Source organism: Eumetopias jubatus, unplaced genomic scaffold (assembly GCF_037043125.1).
Source record: "Eumetopias jubatus isolate StellerSeaLion01/CBP00866 unplaced genomic scaffold, mEumJub1_p1.0 scaffold_1, whole genome shotgun sequence".
Lineage (NCBI taxonomy): Eukaryota > Metazoa > Chordata > Mammalia > Carnivora > Otariidae > Eumetopias > Eumetopias jubatus.
In genome coordinates, this window is record NW_028274807.1 from 197,472,910 (window position 1) to 197,485,770 (window position 12,861).

The 12,861-nt window shown below is 53.6% G+C and overlaps 1 protein-coding gene across 1 annotated transcript; it reads right to left on the reverse strand.

Annotated features, from left to right (window-relative positions):
* Window positions 1-1,353: 1,353 nt before the first annotated feature.
* PPM1M (protein phosphatase, Mg2+/Mn2+ dependent 1M) lies at window positions 1,354-6,114 on the reverse strand. Its single transcript, XM_028124494.2, has 10 exons — window positions 5,876-6,114; window positions 5,097-5,220; window positions 4,701-4,955; window positions 4,140-4,252; window positions 3,709-3,793; window positions 3,484-3,602; window positions 3,269-3,332; window positions 2,931-3,038; window positions 2,674-2,822; window positions 1,354-2,309 (listed from the first exon to the last, which is right to left on the reverse strand). The coding sequence occupies exons 1-10, from the start codon at window positions 6,097-6,099 to the stop codon at window positions 2,165-2,167; spliced, it is 1,386 nt and encodes a 461-aa protein (XP_027980295.1). The 5' UTR covers window positions 6,100-6,114; the 3' UTR covers window positions 1,354-2,164.
* Window positions 6,115-12,861: the final 6,747 nt, after the last annotated feature.

The following is a 12,861-nucleotide window of genomic DNA, read 5'->3' on the forward strand; positions in this document are numbered from 1 at the left end:
TTTGGCTCTGCTGAGACACATGAACACGCAGGTCAGCATGGCTGACCCTGCAGCGGTCACTCCCGCCAGTTTGACGTGCTTGCAGTTGAGAGCACCATGCCCACCCCTTGGGCTTTGGCCTTGTGTGAGGAGCAAGAGCAGAGACAGCGGGCTGCCAGGGTGAGCTGCCTCCGCAGTTGATGGGGGTTAGAGGCAGGCACAGGATGTTGCCCACACTGCTGGGGGGCAGGGGTGTTCGCTGAAGAGAGGAAGTCAAACTGCAGGCTGCTAAGGCACACTCTTGCGTTGACTAGCCACCTAACTATAGAGCAGGCCTGGAGAGGCTGCCAGCACTTCGGGGGCCCCCAGGATGTCAGGGCCTAGCTGTGGCCAGACGGAGGCCCAGAAGTGCCTGAGAAATATGGTAGTTTTCCCTGTCCCTTCCCTGGAGAATGTATAGGAAATGGGAGTCTAAAATGAGTTAATGAGGGGCACCTGGCTGGCTCAGTAGCGCATGTGACTCTTGATCTCAGGGTTGTGAGTTCAAGCTCCACACTGGGCATGGAGCTTACTTTAAAAAAATAAATGAGCAAATTAAAAAATAAAAGTAAAATGAGTTAATGGGCAGGAAAGGGGGCCTGAGAGCCTCCCCAGTAATCTAAACATGTAAGTTTTACCATCAGTTCTGGTGCGTCTTAGCCCATGTCCCTCCTGGCCCCCATCTAGGGTTGTGGGTTGCCTGAATAGAATTTATCCCAGTTGTAAACTAAAGTAGGAGTGTGAGGCTGAGATCATAAAGGTGGTCGCCTTGTAATTCAACAAATGCTTCCGAGCACTGGGCCTTGGCAAATGCTAGGTGATGACAGTCTTTTTTTTTTTAAAGATTTTATTTATTTATTTGAGAGAGAGAGCATGAAAGAGGGGAGGTCAGAGGGAGAAGCAGACTCTGCTGAGCAGGGAGCCTGATGCGGGACTCAATCCCGGGACTCCAGGATCATGACCTGAACCGAAGGCAGTCGCTTAACCAACTGAGCCACCCAGGCGCCCAGGTGATGACAGTCTTGTGGGGAAGGTGAAGAACTAAGCTGTTCATCAGACAGTAAGCCCTGGAACACTGATTTGTCTCCAGCTAATTCTTGGTTTATCGAAGTAGGCGTGCAAAACCAAGTTAAAGGCACTCCTGCTACATCAAGCCCAGAGCTCACGGATGGTGGTAGAGACTTTTTTGTGTCCTAGACCACAGTTCTCACTGGGGCTCACCCCACGCTGGGGACTAGGGAGGCCCTCGGAGAAAATGCAGTCCTGACTATAGGCAAATTTGCAAGGGGGAGCGGAGACCGATTCTTTGGAAAGTAACAAGAAAGAGCAAAAAAGTGTACTATAATGCCAAGCTTTACAGCAATTCATGATTCACAAGGGCTCTTCAGCACACATTTAATAATAGGGAGGTGATGGGGAGTAACAAAACCAAACGCATTGCTGACACATCAGCCTATGGCAGGGCTGGGGGCCAGGAGGGAGTGATCGGGGGACATTCCCGGCTCAGCAAAGAGTCCCGGCTCTTGGGCTCCTCTTGCCTCTTTCTGTTCTGCCCCAACTTTAGGCCCCCGAGCCTGTGCCTCATCTCCAGTGGCAGAGGGGGACAGGGCAGGACCTGGGCTGATCTCTCCCAAGGGGCTGATTCAAATCGGCTGTTGAGCAGATAGGAGGCTACCCATAGTTTCCCATAAGGCACCTTGCATGGGCTTTGGGGGTTACTGAGTAACTATCCTGACATTCATGGGTTGGAGACCTGGATCCAAACAGGCTCTTCTGCCCCTCCTGGCATTCGTGGCCAATGCCCTTAGTCCCACTGTCCCCATCTGGGAATAACGCTGGGCTGCTAAGACCCTGTCAGAGAAGCACCCCACCCCCCCCACCGCCCTGGGTTTCCTACGTTGCAAAGGGAGGTTATTAATACTGCACTCTTGCCCTGCCTGCCAAAGGGCGGACCTGGGGAGCTGGGCTCTCCATACTCTTCCTGTTTCAGCTGCCTGGTATAAATGCTCTCCTTGAAATAGGCTGGGGTGGGGGATCACCCCATTGTGTCTGGGGCAGGGCAGGTAGGCCTGCTGTTGACCATGGTGGAGGGATGCCCGGACTACACCTGGCCCCAGAATGGTTCTGGGATATAGTGTCTGAATCCTCAGTGGCCACCGCTCCTCTGGCCCTGGCTGTGCAACGGAATCACGAACACCGAGATGTCGTCGTAGGACACCTGCCCGTCCCCTGTGGGACCGTCGTCCTTTCCCTGCGTGCTGTGTATCAGCGTTTGGGCCAGCTCCGAGAACCTGTGGGGGTCATCCTACAGATGCACTTTGGAGCCACAGCAAAGAGGCAACGGCCCCCCTCAGGGAGAACTTGCTGCATAGGGCTGGACACGTGGGGACCCAAACAATGCAGTCCAGCTGTGGAGCCAGGCAAGCCATAAGCATGGGAGGGCCACAGGCTGGACCATGGAGATTTTTGGTCCTGGGGATTTCTGAACCCGGAGATTTGGGGGACCCACAGTCACCCCCCCAGAAGTGAATTGCTGTAAAGAGCTCCACTCCTGACCACATGCCCCGAGCCAGGCGCATTAGCGCTGTCTGCTCAGCCACAACTACATCCTGGTGTCGCTGCTGGCAACAGGCAGGTCCCCAGAAGCTACAGTACCTGTGCGGGTCCTCTCGGTTGCCAGGGAGGAAGCTCCGTACCAGCCGTGCCACCTGCTCATTGGACAGGACATCCCAGAGACCATCAGTTGCCATGACAACCACATCCTCCTCCTGCAGCTCCAGTTGGTCCACATCCAGTACAGTCACCTGCAAGTTAAGCCCGAGGATCCCTCAGCGCTCCCTTCCCGGCTCCCGCCAGCCTCATCAACTGCTTTTCTGGGCAGATGGAAGCTGGTGTGGGCTTTGCCCACTCACCTGTGGGACAGAGAGCAAGAAGGGCTTGAGCTGAATGTTTGTGTCCAGGACTCTGAGCTGATGGTCTCCCAGGCCCCGGGAGACAGCCAGTGTTCCCAGTAACCGAGCCTGGGGACAAGGGAGACGTGAGGTGACGGCAAACAGCCCCAGCCAATGTGCAAAAAAATAACACAGACGCGTACTGTGGCCCTCAGGTGCCCTGGGTTGAGGGACAAACATCCTGTAGCCTTGGAGCAAACCCCGTGACCCCAGCCACAGCCCCCAACAAGGAAGAAAGGAGCTCCCACCTCTGCAGGGGACAATTTAAGAGGGGTTCTTAGAGGAGGCCATCCACTGACCTGTCTACCCTGCCCATGGATCAGTGGGTACTTGAGATCCGACTTCTCCACGCACTTGTAGCTCCTACCAGGAGCAGACCCAGCATCAACGCCGGCCCCACCCACCCCCTCGCCCCCCCCGCACCAGGGAGCCCACCCCGCCCAGGTGGAGGAGGGCACCCACCGGGCCTGGATGCCAGGGCTCTCCCCACCGTCTCCAACCCCACCTCACTCACCAGCCTCTCATGTGGTGATCCCGGAACAAAACCTTCTGCCCCAAGTCATCCCCCTTCAGTCGCCGAGGGAACTCCAGTCGGGTGAACTCACCTGCCAGGAGCTCGGGGTAGACGAAGGCCTGGGGTAGGGGGGACAGGCACAGACCAGGCTCTCTCTGGTGGCCTCTGGTGACTCTGGACTCACAAGTTGGGGCCCCACAGCCTCCCTCCGCTAAAGGCACCTACCAGCTGCTGGATCCGCTGCCGCTCAGTCTCCGGGGTGAACTCAGAGCTCAGGGGCCGAACCTCATCTTTCCGTACCAATATGGCCCTGGACGGGGTTGCCGAAGAGAGGGAGAGGTCTGTGGGGCAGATTCCCCCCTCATTCATGGCCTCACTCCTGTCGGCCCCTCCTCCAGCCACCAGGGACCAGCTCTGCCCGCCCCCCGACACCCCGTGACTACCTACAGCCTGCAAAGTAAAGGCTCAGCCCTTGGACTTGGCGCTCGAGATGTCTGCCCTCCCTGGCATCTGCTGTCCACTCACACCTGACACGCCAGGTACACCCAGCCAGTCAATCCCCATTTCCATCCCTTCACTTCCAGCCCCCTTTCACTGTCCCCCCCGCCCCTGGTGCCCGCCTGCCCGCACCACCCCACATACCCTCCAGCTCTTACCTGCTGTCCCCAGCATTGGCCACATACAGCTTGCCCTGCAGGGACACAGCCACCAGGGCTGTGCAGCCGCCCACTTGGCCTGAGGCCTCCAGCTCCCGCCCGATCACCTCATCCTGGGGCAAACCGAAGCCACCTGAGCTGCTGCCAGTAGCGCCACCACACCACTCTGTCCCCGGTCCCCACCCCACCGTTCACTTCCCCACCAGCCAGCCTGGCGGTCCCCACCCAGAATCTAGTTCTGACTCCAGGATCCCTGTGGTCAGAGGAGCTAGACGTATCCCCTGGGAGGGAGGGAAGTCCCATCCAGAACTGAGGAAGGGAAAGCAGCCCCCGCACCAGGGACCAGGGACCGGCAGGGCGCACGAGGTAGGCGGCACGTAAAAGCACCTAGCACGTCCCAGGCGCTGGGTAAACGGGAGGGCTTATGATGACAGCGATGGCCGTTACTAACAAGCCAACCCCATCCTGTCCTCCCAATGCAAAGATCCAAGGAGACCACCGCTGTGGGTAGGGGTGCCCCTCGGGTCCCTGGTCCCTTCCCCAGCCAAAGGCCACACTCACACATTCCTGGAAGGCACTCTCCAGAGCCCCGATCACCAAGTCTTCCGCCCTAATGCCCTTTTCTTCCACAAACTGGGGATCACTGGGGCAGACGCAATGGCCGCTGAGGTGCATGGGGGGCCGAGTGGCCACCATGCCCTCTACCACGGCCTCCAGCTGCCGGCGCAGGCAGGAGTGCAGGGTGTTGGCGGCCAGAATGGCTGCAGCTGGACCGCCGTGCCCATCGAACAGGGCCCAGTAATGACCTGTCAGGAACTGTGCAGGAAGGGCTTGGCGTCAGGCTCTGCCTGGCTTCCCCAGCTCTGCCCTGGCCCAGAGTGGGACACTAGAGCAAGAACCTCAACCTACAGTCCTGGTCCCAGCCTGAAAGCTGGGCTCGGACCCAGCTGTACTCACCTCCTCTGGGCACAAGGTCAGCCACTCCCGGTCCTCTTCGGCCCCAAACTCACATCTCCCTATGCACAGCTGCCCACAGGCCGCCTGATCCTCATTGAACTCAGACTTCTCTGCATTGATGATCCTGAGACCGGTAAGGGGTCAGTGACCCTTCAGGGACACACCCATGTCCCCACGGGCAGAGACCAGAATTGGTACACAGAAGGAGGAGCCATACCCCTGAGGCAGCAGCCCCCATGCTGCCCCTGACACACATCTGGACAAACCTCAGGCTAAGGCAAAACTCAGGGCCCAGCCCCCCTGGAGCCTACCCGCTGACCTAGGCTGGGAGGTGAGGGTGGGGCTGCCTGGGGAGATCTGGGCTCCTTTGCCTATCCTCCATCCCATCTCAGCCAGATTTCCTGTCCCATACAGCACAGGCCACAACCCCGGGTGAGGTGCGTGCGTGCGGGGGTGGAAGGTAGCTCCGAGGCCCACGATGCTGGAACTCTACCCAGGGTCCCTGCCTCATCTTGGAAGCCCCAGAGGTGCAGGTCCTTCCCAACTCGCAAGCCTCTCTGAGGGAGGCTGGAGTCCCCAAGAAAAGGCCGCGGTGGGACTGGGAGTCGGGGTGGGGGGTAAGCTGTCAGAGTCCCAGGTGCGGACCGGAGGGAGGTAGAGCCACAAGACTGGGGGCCGGGGGCACTCGCTCAGCTTAGGCTGTTTTCCAGGTTGGTCCCGGCGCCGGGACGGCCCAGCAGGGCCGGGGAGCGGGGGAACCCGGGGAGCGGGGCACTCACTCGGCGTAGCCTGCGTTCCAGGGCAGCGCGCGGCCCCGCGCCGGGCTGCGCACGGGCCGGGCGTCCGGGCGGCGCGGGGCGTCGGCGGTGCCGGGGCCCGAGCCCGAGCCGCGCAGGAAGCGGGGCCGCCGGTAGGGCACCGGGCTGGCGCGCGGTCGGGGGGGCCGCGGCGCGGGGAGCGGACCCCCCGGCAGGAAGCGGCGCCGGAACCAGCCGGCGGACATGGCGCGGCGGCAGGGGGCTGCCCGCGGGGCGCCGGGCGGGAGGAGGAAGCGGGCCGGGGGGCGGGGCCGGGGCGGGGCCGGGGCGGGGCGCCGACGCCCCCAAACCCCGGCCTCCCGCGGGGAGTGCGCGCGCCGCCTGGGCGCCCTCGGGCCTGCCGAGCCTCGTCACGACCCCGAGAGGCCGAGGCTGTTGTCAAGCCCACTTCACAGGCAAGAAAACTGAGGCCTCGAGAAGCGAAGCGGCTCGCCCGCGTCACACAGCCAGCCGCCCGAGCAGGCCGGGTGCTGCTGCACACGCGGGGGCGGGGGGCGCTGGCCTGGGCGAGGAAAAAGGCCCTCCCGGCCACCCAGCGAGGTGACGGGGTCGTTCGGAGGCTGGGCACGCCCCGTCCGCCGCAGAGCCCCCGGCCTCCTCCTGCTGGGCCCCAGCCTTGCGCAAGGGGAAGATGAGAACAGGATGTGCTTGGAGGTGTCAGGCTGACGCGTTGAGTAAGTCTCAGGGCACAGGGTTCCCCCAGGTGGCCTTCATTCCCCACCCCCGCAGTCTGTCTCCCTCCGCCCCCACACGGGGCTTGGTGGTCACCCCGGCCTTCCTCATCGTGGGAGGCCGCTCCCCATTTCGGGGACAACCTCCCAAACGACCCCCCCACCCCCCGTCAAGATGTCCTCTCTGGATAGACAGCAGGATCTTTACACCAGAGTGTTCCTGCCTGGTGGACAAGAGGAATTCATGGTCCCCAAGAAGCTCCAACCAGAGTTCAGACCTGGAACTAAGGGAAGTGAAAGACTTTGATCTTCTCTGGAGGCAGGGTGTTGCAGTCTCTTCACCCCTGACCAGCTGTCACAGTGGGGTCCGCAGCAGTGTCTCCCTTCGCATCTGCTTTGTCACCCTTCTGTCACTTAAGCCCAACTCCTGGTGCAGGAGTGTTCTTTCTCCCTCATAAGGGGGTCTCTGAGGCCCACAGAGGGGAAGTGTCCTGCTGCCCAGGGTGTGCTGTTTCCATTACGACAGTTCAGCTGACGCAGAGCCCCCACAGGGGATTTCTCTTCCCCTTTCCTCCTCCAAAAACGCAGTCTTGCCAACTCAAAGGCCCTTAGCCCAGGGTCCCTGGGGAGAGTTGCAGGAGGAGTCCCTACCTTTTCCTCCACTGCCCAAGCCTAGCACATGCTCACGAGACCCTACTTCCTCTGGGCTGCCAGCCCTGCCCCATTGGGAGGTCCCCCTGCCCAAGGAGAATTTTTCTCGAGATGGGAAGGTGTGCTCCATGTCCGCTCCCTCAGACGACTCCAGTCCAGAGCAGCCTGGGGGCTAACTTACTGACCCCACTGGGTGCACCAGGCCCCAGGCTGGGGACAGAAGCACAGCACTAATGGAGATGGGCTCCCTGCTCTGATGGTGAAGTCCTGGTGGATGGTGCTGGATCCAGCTGGCAAGGGGGTGGGGGCTAAGTCAGCAAAAGCTTCCTAAAGGACCCCTCCCTGAGCTGTGCCCTATCATTGGAACAGAAATGGACCAGGGACCCAGGGTGAGGCAGGCCCAATTCAGTCTGTGGGGTCACCTCGTCATCCCTACCAGCCAATGGCTCAGAGGGTTTTAAAGTCTAAAATGAGAGGAAACAACACACAGTCTATTCCTCCAACCCACTGTCTTGGACTCCCCTGGGATGACTCCTGTCCTATCAAGTCTATTCAGAGAAGCTCCTGAGGTGTCACAGGTGGTCTCTTGCTCAGCGTAGCTGTGGAGCCCTATGACAGCCCCATCCTCCCTGTCCCAAGGCAGCCTGAGCGTTCCTTCAGTGCCACAGAGGCTCCTCTGGCCTCTAGATTCCTGGGAGCCTCCACTCTTGTTTGGATCCCAAGCCCGACTCTCTTAGTTTTCTATCTCATTTTGCTGAAACACATCCTCTAACAACTCTTCAAGGAAGGAAGACAGAAGGTAATTCCCTGAGTCCTTCCAAGTCTGAAAGGGGTTTTCTCAAAAGCACCGCCCCCCCCCCCCTTAAAGTAAGCTCTACACCCAACATGGGGCAAAAGCCTTTGCTTTTGCTGGATATTTTGGTTCAGAATTCTGACTTCTCTGTTCATTGTCTTTTGACTATTCCTGCTTCTGCAATCCAGTGCCCCTCTCATTCCCAGACCTTTGGATTGGCCATTTGCCTTTTTCTTTTGCCAGAAGTTTCCAGGCACTTCTGTCTCTGTTGTCTGAAATTGTAGGTGAGGTTCCTTGGGGTGGGTCTCTCTTCATTTCTGGGCTGAGCCCTCCCTGGGGGTCATGCACTCCTCACCCTCCAGTGACACCCTTCTCCCGACTGTTCAAGTGAACCCAAGCTTGCCCCGCTCCTGGCCAGACACCTCTCCTCAGCTAACTCAGCCAGTGTGTGAGGGATGGGGGTGGGGAGGAGCAGTTTAGAAAAAAAAAAAAAGATTTTTATGCTACATTTTTTTCACTCACAATGAGAATAGCTATTGTTGAGTCCCATGACTCAAAATTTCAAAGGTGGGGTGCCTGACTGGCTAAGTCAGTAGAACATGCAGAACTTGATCTCGGGGTCATGAATTCAAACCCCACGTTGGTCATAGAGATTACTTAAAAAAAAAAGAACCCAAAAAGAAGCCTTTTAAAAAGTAAAAGTATATTTAGTAACAAGTCTCCGCCCACAACCCCATCCCCTCCCTGGCCACGCAGTTCCTCTCCCTGGAGACATTACTAGTTTCTTGCAGATCCTTCCAGAGATGCCAGGTATTCTGTGCAAATTCAAGCAAAAAAAAAAAATTACCTATAAGACAAGAAATAATGAGTGTTGGCAAGGATGTGGGGAAGAGGAAACTCTTTTGCACTGTTGGTAGGACCGTAAATGGGTTGCAGCCACTGTGGAAAACAGTATGGAGGTTCCTCAAAAATTAAAAATAGAGCCACCATATGATCCAGCAATTCCACTTCTGGGTATTTATCTGAAGGAAATGAAATCAACATCTCGAAAGCATGTGCACCCTCATGTTCACTGCAGCATTATTTACAATAGGTAAGACATGGAAACAACCAAAGTGTCCACTGACAGATGAATGGATGAAGACAGTGTGGTACACACACACACACACACACACACACACACACACACACACACACACACACACACACAGGAATATTACTCAGCCATAAAAAAGAAGGAAATTATGCCATTTGCAACAACACAAATAGACCTTGAGTGCATTAAGCTACATGAAATAAGAGAAAGATTAAACACTGTATGATCTCACTTATATGTGGAATCTAAACAAACAAATCCCAAATTGATAGACACAGAGAAAAGATTGCTGGCTGTCAGAGGCGGGGGGTAGGGTTGGGCAAAATGAGGGGAAGTTGGTCAAAAGGTATGAACTCCCAGTTATAAGGTAAGTAAATTCTGGGATGTAATCTGTAACATGGTAACTATATTAACCTGATGTATTGCACATTTGAAAGTTGCTAAGAGAGTAGAACTTAAAAGTTCTCATCACAAGAAAAATCATTGTAGCTATGTGGTAATGGATGTTAACTAAACTTATCATGGTCGTTTCACAAAATATACAAATAATAAATCATGTTGTACACCTAAAATTGATACAATGTGATATGTCTATATCTCAATTTAAATTAAATACTTTAAAAATTAAATATATGTAAAATCTTTCCTCTTCTCCTCCTTTTCTTTACATGAATGATAGCCTACACCTGACATTTTCATAGAAGATACCTCTATCTTTCAGTATTAGTCCTTGAAGAGCTGCCTTATTGTTAAGGCTACAGAGTAGTTTGCAAAAATGCAGATTTTATGTAGCTAGTCTCTCAGTGATGGACATTTAGCTTGTTTTCAGTTATCGGCTTTACAGTTTTTTGTGGGGGCGTATTGGTAGGATCAGTTCCTAGTAATGGAACTGTTGGGGCAAAGGCATTTGTTGTTCTCATAGCAGCCCTATTCACAATAGCCCAGAGGTGGAAATGACACAAACGTCCATCATCTGGATGAATGGATGAACAAATTGTGGTATACACGTGCAATGGAATATTCTTCAGCCATAAAAGAACGAAGTACTGTCACATGCCACAATGTGGATGAGCCTCCAAAGCATTATGCTAAGTGAAAAAAGCCAGATATGAAAGGTCACGCGTTTTATGCTTCCATTCATATGAAATATCCAGAATAGGTCAATCTGTGGAAACAGAAAGCAGACTGCAGGTGGCCAGGGGCTGGAGGAGGGAGGAATGGGGAATAACTGCTTAACGAGTACAGTATTCTTTTGGAGTGATGAAAATGTTTTAGAACTAGAGATGGTGGTTGCACAACATAGTGAATATACTGACTTGATCACTTTAAGATGGTTAATTTTTTTTAAAGATTTTATTTATTTATTTGACAGTGCACAAGCAGGGGGAGAGGCAAAGGGAGAGGGAGAAGCAGGCTCCCCATTGAGCAGGGAGCCAGACATGGGGCTCCATCCCAGGATCCTGGGATCATGACCTGAGCAGACGCTCAACTGACTGGGCTGCACAGGCGCCCTGGTTAATTTTATGTTATGTGAATTTCACCTCAATTCATGAAAGGAGGGGAGCATACACATTTACAATTTTGTAGATATTGTCCTACATGAAGGTTGCACCGATTTACTCTCCCATCAGCCTATTTTCTCATTTGACCATCATAGTTTTTCATTAAAGTTTTTAATCTTCCCTATAAAGATATGCAAGTCTAGTTTGATTTCCCTTTAACTTAGTAAGAAAGGATAATCAATTTTCTATAGTTCTGGGAGACCTATTTGTATTTCTTTTTCTGTGGATAGTCTGTATCCTTTGCCCAGTTTCTTAGTGAGCCATTGGGTTTTTTCATATTGATTTGAGAGCTCTTTATTTATTTATTAAGATTTATTTATTGAGAGAGAGAGAGAGAGAAAGGGAGAGAGAATCTCCAGCAGACTCCCCACTGAACAGGGAGCCCACCTCGGGACTTGACCCCTGACCCTGAGACTGTGACCTGAGCCAAAATCAAGAGTTGGACACCTAACTGACTGAGCCACTCAGGTGGCTAGAGCTCTTTATTTTGAAGTGAGTTACAGGTATGTTGTTTGTAGCCAATTACAGTTTGTTGTTTGTGTTTTCACTTTGATGGTGGCTTTTTCCATACAGACTTTCAATTTTTAATGTAAATGAATTTATCAATTTTTTTTTCTTTTATGGTTGCTGAGTTTGGTGACATACTCAGAAGGCCTCCTTCATTCCAAGATTCTACAAAATTTTCCCTTTGTTTCTTCAGTATTTTTATAGCTCACTTTTTTTTCTAAAACATTTAATTAAACCTTGGATCCACCTGAAAAAAAAAACAGTATGTTCTAATAATTTCAATGGCTGACTCTGTATTGAGAAACATCAGAAAGGAGCAACCAACCTGTTCCTGGATACTGTGTTCAGCCTGGACTCATGTGAGGAGGAACTGTGTGCGGCTTTCTCATCTTTCCACCTGAAACCAGATCTCAGCCAGGGATGGAGTCTGGGCACTCTGCTGACCCTCGGGCTCCTTGCCTGCATCCCAGGCTGTGAAGCTGAGCACGACTCAAACCCACCTCCCAAGGAGTTTCCTTCCCTGGTCAAACCCTCACCACTGAGGTGTGAGATACTGATGGAGGGCGCGAGGACCACTGCCCAGTAGGATTTCTCATCCTTTGATTGTTCCATTGTCTTGAGTAAAGGAAACTAAGTTCCTGGGGACACTCACTACCTCATAACCTGCATCAAATCACTTCATCTCTCCAAACCTCAGATTCTTCAACTGTAAAATACAGTAACACCTCCCTCATAGGGCTGTCATGAGGATTAAATAAATGTGCCCAGTACATAGTAAGTGTGCAACAGAAAGACTAATTTGTTTTTGTTTTGTTTTCTTAAGTAAACACCCAACATGGGGCTCAAACTCAAGACCCTGAGATCCAGAGTCTCGTGCTCTACTGACTGAGCCAGACAAGTGCCCCAAGACTCTAATTGTTCATTCATTTATTTATTTGGCAAATATTACTGAACACTTACCAATGCTGGGCACTGTTCTAGGTGTTGGGGATGTGGCAGGGGCAAAAACTTAACTACCGGTAGAAGGAAAATAAGTAAGCAGGTAAATATAGGTATCAGGAAGGAATAAAAACAAAGAGAGTGCTGCAGGCAGGGGTTAGTCAGGCAACAGGGGAGACCGTGCAGTTAAGGTACTCACAGTTCATCCAGTGATGGACATTTCTACAGGGAACATAACATTATTATTTCATGAACCTGTTTTCTTGGCTAATTCCCGTTTCCAAGAAGTGGAGGCTCTTCTGCTTCTGTGGAATTGCCAAGTGCTCCCGTGGAGGTGGCCAGGTCTGAGAGCTGATGGAACTGTTGGCTCTGCGTGGCTCGTGCCATCTGCGATGTGGCAGGGCTGAGTCGGGGACTTGCCTATGAACTCTTCTTTCAAGGGCAGGCCATGAGGCCTCAGAGTCTTTATTTTACATTGTGAGTTCTGAGGTGGCCAACGTGAGCACACTACACAGGTTCAGTCCTCAGGGTGTGCACAGGAAGATAAAGAGAAAAATCCTTCAGGGGTGGCTGAGCCACCTGGGTGGCTCAGGTGGTGATCTCGGGGTTCTGGGATCCCACCCCACATCTGGCTTTCCGCTCAGCAGCAAGTCTGCTTCTCCCTCTCAAATAAATAAAATCTTGAAAAAGAAAATTCTTCAGGCCGCCTGGGTGGCTCAGTGGGTTAA

Coding starts and splice junctions, on each gene's coding strand:
- PPM1M (XM_028124494.2), bottom strand. CDS start 6,099: ATGTCCGCCGGCTGGTTCCGGCGCCGCTTCCTGCCGGGGGGTCCGCTC. Junction 4,956..5,096: donor TGACCTTGTGCCCAGAGGAG/GTGAGTACAGCT, acceptor CTTCCTGCACAG/TTCCTGACAGGTCATTACTG. Junction 2,823..2,930: donor TCTTGCTCTCTGTCCCACAG/GTGAGTGGGCAA, acceptor CTTAACTTGCAG/GTGACTGTACTGGATGTGGA.